Source organism: Triticum urartu, chromosome 6 (assembly GCF_003073215.2).
Source record: "Triticum urartu cultivar G1812 chromosome 6, Tu2.1, whole genome shotgun sequence".
In the NCBI taxonomy this organism is placed as follows: domain Eukaryota; kingdom Viridiplantae; phylum Streptophyta; class Magnoliopsida; order Poales; family Poaceae; genus Triticum; species Triticum urartu.
In genome coordinates this window covers 107198389-107203376 of record NC_053027.1, presented here as the reverse complement: position 1 = coordinate 107203376, position 4988 = coordinate 107198389, and the positions used below count along the sequence as shown (strand labels likewise).

The 4988-nt window shown below is 48.3% G+C and overlaps 1 protein-coding gene across 1 annotated transcript; it reads left to right on the top strand.

Annotated features, from left to right (window-relative positions):
* The first annotated feature begins 2320 nt into the window (after nucleotides 1–2320).
* On the top strand, nucleotides 2321–3460 carry LOC125514187 (probable glutathione S-transferase GSTU6). Its single transcript, XM_048679468.1, has 2 exons — nucleotides 2321–2752; nucleotides 2852–3460. Exons 1-2 carry the CDS (start codon nucleotides 2429–2431, stop codon nucleotides 3212–3214), a joined length of 687 nt encoding a protein of 228 aa, XP_048535425.1. The 5' UTR covers nucleotides 2321–2428; the 3' UTR covers nucleotides 3215–3460.
* Nucleotides 3461–4988: the final 1528 nt, after the last annotated feature.

Below are 4988 nucleotides of genomic sequence, written 5' to 3'. Positions count from 1 at the left end.
CCTGGCTTGTGCATCAGTTGGATGTCTCCAACGCTTTTCTGCACGGCCACCTCACGGAACGGGTGTTCTGTGAGCAGCCGACCGGCTTCGTCGACGCCGAGCATCCCGACCATGTCTGCTTGCTCTCTCGGTCTCTTTATGGACTGAAGCAGGCCCCCAGGGCCTGGTACCAACGTATGGCTGGGTTCTTGCAGCAGCTTGAGTTTCACACAACCCGCTCCGACGCGTCTATTTTCGTCTACCACCAGGGCACTACTACTGCGTACCTGCTGCTCTATGTGGACGACATTATCCTGACGGCATCCTCATCTGGGCTCCTTCAGCAGCTCACGGCCCGTCTTCGTGATGAGTTTGCCCTCAAGGATCTGGGAGCTCTGCACTACTTCCTTGGCATTGAGGTCGTTCGCCGTGCCGACAAGTTCTTTCTGCATCAGCAGGAGCACGCTCATGAGCTTCCCGAGTGCGCGGGTATGCTTAATTGCAAGACCGCCCCTACGCCTGTTGACACTAAGGCGAAGGTTTCTGCTTTGGAGGGTTCGCGTTCTACCGCTCCATCGTCAGCGCCCTGCAGTATCTCACCCTCACTCGGCCTGACTTGCAGTATGCAGTCCATCAGGTGTGCCTCCACATGCACTACCCGCGTGATTCTCATTGGACTTTGGTGAAGCGTATTCTTCGGTACATACGTGCCACTATAACCCTGGGACTCCCCCTGATGGCATCATCCTCCATCGACATGGTCGCCTACTTCGACGCTGACTGGGCTGGCTGCCCGGACACACGTCGCTCTACGTCAGGCTACTGCGTCTACCTCGGGCCCTCGCTGATTTCTTGGTCGTCCAAGCGGCAACCCACGGTCTCTCGCTCGAGTGCCGAGGCGGAGTATCGGGTAGTGGCTAACGCCGTTGTTGAGTGCTCCTGGCTCCGTCAGCTTCTCCAGGAGTTGCTTTGTGTGGTCCCCAAGGCCACGATCGTCTACTGCGACAATGTCTCCGTTGTCTCTCTCTCCGCCAACCCCATCCACCGTCGCCGTACGAAGCATATTGAGCTCGATATTCACTTCGTTCGCGAGTAGGTGGCTCTCGGGAAGGTTCATGTTTTGCATGTCCCTACCACTCAGCAGATTGCCGATGTCATGACTAAGGGACTACCAGCCCCAGTCTTTGAGGAGTTTCGGTCTAGTCTCTGTGTCTCCGGAGACGCTTCGACTGCCGGGGGGGGGGGGGGGTGTTGAGCGTATGTTGTCCACTGCATATGTATAGGACTTGGGTCTGTATTTATACCGTTGTATCTCTTTCTCCCCTCATATATTTGTACATCTTGGGAGACAAGTAGAGGCCAGTCCACCCTATACCTATATATGTGCACCATGCACACGATCAATGATTATCGATTCGTGCAATCTCATTCTTCCTAACTAACATTTTGGCAAGCGGCAGCGCGGGACGACCTGGAGCCAGGGACGACGCACAACGGCTTTGTTGGAGGAGTCAGAGGTTACGGGTTCAGGTGGTTAGGGGGGGGGGGGCGGGGGCTGCTGGTGGGTTGCCGATTAGATTGTGGCGGCGTTGTCTTGATGTAGGACGGGGACGGCTGCAGGCTGGCGCAGGCGAATGCTCTGGCATGTTGGGGCAACGAGGCGGTGCACGGTAGTGCCCGCTGGCCACCGAGGAAGGAGCGAGCGGCTGAGCGGGTGTCGGGAGGCGGTTCTAGGAAGAAGATGAACAATGTTCCTGAGTGAAAGGGTGGGGGAGGAAGTTGGCCAACGGGATTTGGACTGAGCGAAGTCGACGAAAAGCAACAAACAAAAAAGGCAACCGTTGAATAGGTGGTCTCTTTGAATTATGTCATTGAAATTTTAATTCAGATACAACCTCCACATTCAGTGACAAATGAGGCAGACTTTGTTGTAAATACTCTCTTTATCTGGAGATATTTGTCAAAGAAATGATTGTATCTAAACGTATTTTAGTTTTAAATATATTTATTTCTATTTATTTTTGTGACAAGTAATTTTGAAGGGAGTGTAGCTACGGTATTTTTAATCATATGCTCGCAGCATAGTCGAAAAAATTGACGCCTTGACGGACGGTGCGCTGACGGAAGGGCTTGCGCGAGGGGACGCAGCAGCACGTGACTCATCTCCAGTTAAGCATGATTGAAGGAAACCAATCAAAAGCCTTTAAAAATTCATAGGCGGACTACTAGACACAGACTCATATGCTCATCGCCCAGGCATCACGGATGACACTGTCCTCGAAGTAGCATCACGGATGACGCATATATATGTTGTCCATAGACACTATATAAACAGTTTATCCACCTCTGAAACATTCATCAAGAACAAGCACAAGCACAAGCAGCTAAAGCAATCTCAGTGGTTTCAAAACACACACACACCCACACACATCGATCGAGGTAGTTAGAGATGGCCGGAGGAGATGACCTGAAGCTGCTCGGCGCATGGCCAAGCCCGTTTGTTACCAGGGTGAAGCTGGCGCTCGCCCTGAAGGGCCTGAGCTACGAGGACGTGGAGGAGAACCTGTACAACAAGAGCGAGCTTCTTCTCAAGTCCAACCCAGTGCACAAGAAGATACCCGTGCTCATCCACAACGGCGCCCCGGTCTGCGAGTCCATGATCATCGTACAGTACATCGACGACGTGTTCGCCAGCACCGGCCCGTCGCTTCTGCCCGCGGACCCCTACGAGCGCGCCATTGCTCGCTTCTGGATGGCCCACGTTGACGACAAGGTTTAAATTATACTCAATTGGTTGAACTACTAGTCTCCGTTCCTTTACTTTTAGATATCCGACGAGCATCTTTGACCATTATTTTTCTTCGTGTTTCAGCTGGTAGCCCCATGGAGGCAGTGGTTGAGGGGCAAGACAGAGGAGGAGAAATCCGAGGGAAAGAAGCAGGCGTTCGCGGCGGTGGAGGTCCTGGAAGGGGCCCTGAGGGAGTGCTTCAAGGGAGGGGGCTTCTTCGGCGGGGACGGCGTCGGGCTCGTCGATGTTGCGCTGGGAGGCGTGCTGTCGTGGATGAAGGTGACCGAGGCGCTGTCCGGTGACAAGATCTTCGACGCTGCCAAGACTCCGCTCCTGGCCGCATGGGTGGAGCGCTTCATCGAGCTCGACGCGGCCAAGGCCGCCCTGCCGGACGTGGGCAGGCTGCTTGAGTTCGCCAAGGCACGAGAGGCTGCAGCGTCTAAGTGAGCCAGCACACATCCAGAATAATTTTAAAAAAATGTTATTTTCAAATGTTGTTTGTTCGGCTAGTTGATGTAATAATGTACTCCCTTCGTTTCTAAATATTTGTCATTCTAAAATTTTAAATGGTTACCACATACGGATGTATATAGACATATTTTAGAGTGTAGATACACTCATTTGCTTCGAATGTAGTCACTTGTTGAAACATCTAGAAAAACAAATATTTAAGAACAGAGGAAGTAGCAGTAACTGATGTCGTCCATTTATTCGGTGTTGATTTTGTCCTTGAGATTTGAATATTTTGATTTTGTGTGGAGTTAGCAAATTCGATAATGCGTGCTTGTATTAGTTGAGGTTCTCTTTCTGATTCAAGAGATGAGTTCAACGAATATCCAATTCGGCTCCTGAGCTCATCTACACTTCGCGAACAGTAAATAAAAAAAATACTAAAAAAATTCAAAACATATCAATTATTTTTGGTGAAAGATACTTGAGTGCGTGATGTCCATGCCAACTTTCAGCTCATTCGGACACCCGAATAGCTCTAAAAAACAAAATCAGGTCCGAAAAGTGTAAAACAATAAACTTTTTCATAGACTCCAAATTTATCTGGTAAGCTGAGAGCTCACTAGATATTCAAATGTGCTGATTTTTTGCACGGACATCACAAACTGAAGAATCTTTCACCAAAAAGAAATTGGATTTTTTTTACCTTTACTATTTTTGGTGAATTTACTGTTCACTCCCGGGCTCATCTGAGCTCGGGAGCCAAAACGCCCCATCCCGAGTTCAATTTTCTTTTAAACTGCCAGCAAAATGCTTATTAATTGAATTTGATGGTAGATTTGGTCTGAATTTATATATACTCATTCATTGCAGTGATATTTGAGCTAGACTAGAAAAATAGCCAATACTAAAAGGGTAGTGCACATTTTGCTGCATTGCTTATGTTCATGGTTTACACATGTTTTATTTTTACGTCCGAGTTTGTTTAGCTATGGGCGAAACAACATAGTGTTTTTAATGTGGTGTTTGAGCGGGTTTTTTTGGCCGAGTGATTAGGGGCCATCTTCTAATGAATATACATGTATACAAGGGAGTTACATGTGCTTCTGGCCACGTGTTTATGTTGGTGCTAAACGTGTGTAGTAGGCGGTGATTCCTTCTTGGGAACCAAGCCCCACACCACACAAGGCGCTTACTAAGGGGACCCACTCATCGAGAGATTGCCCATCATAGAGTTCAAGGCGATGAGCCATTCAGAACCGTGTGGCCAATCTCAATTGAAGACCTCAACTAAATGAGGGCGGCTCCAAAATTAAAGAGCTTAGTGAAGTTGGAGGTATGAATGAGAAGCTCCTTGAGAAATTGTCGAGCCGGTCAAAATCGTGAACCAAAATCAAAATTGAACACCTCAATTGAATAGAAGAGCTCCAAGGGAGTATAGTGGGAAAGATCCTTGATAAATCATTGACCCAGTCAAAATTATGACCCAAAATCCAAACTTGGACACCTCAATTGTATGAGAGAGTTCCAAAATTAGGGAGCATAGTGAATTAAAAGATTCTAGGGCACCTTTGCTATGGAAATGCAAATATATTTGAGCTCGACCATCTGTTGATCAATCATGCATTCATGTTGTTGTACGTAGTTCATAAGATGTTTTAGAAGAGGTGTGCAAAACCCCTTAAATTCGCCTCAATCTGGCAAACATGATTTCTTGAAAGACTTCTCAGTTGAGGCAATTTGGCAAGGAGGAAGTTGATTTAGGTTAGAT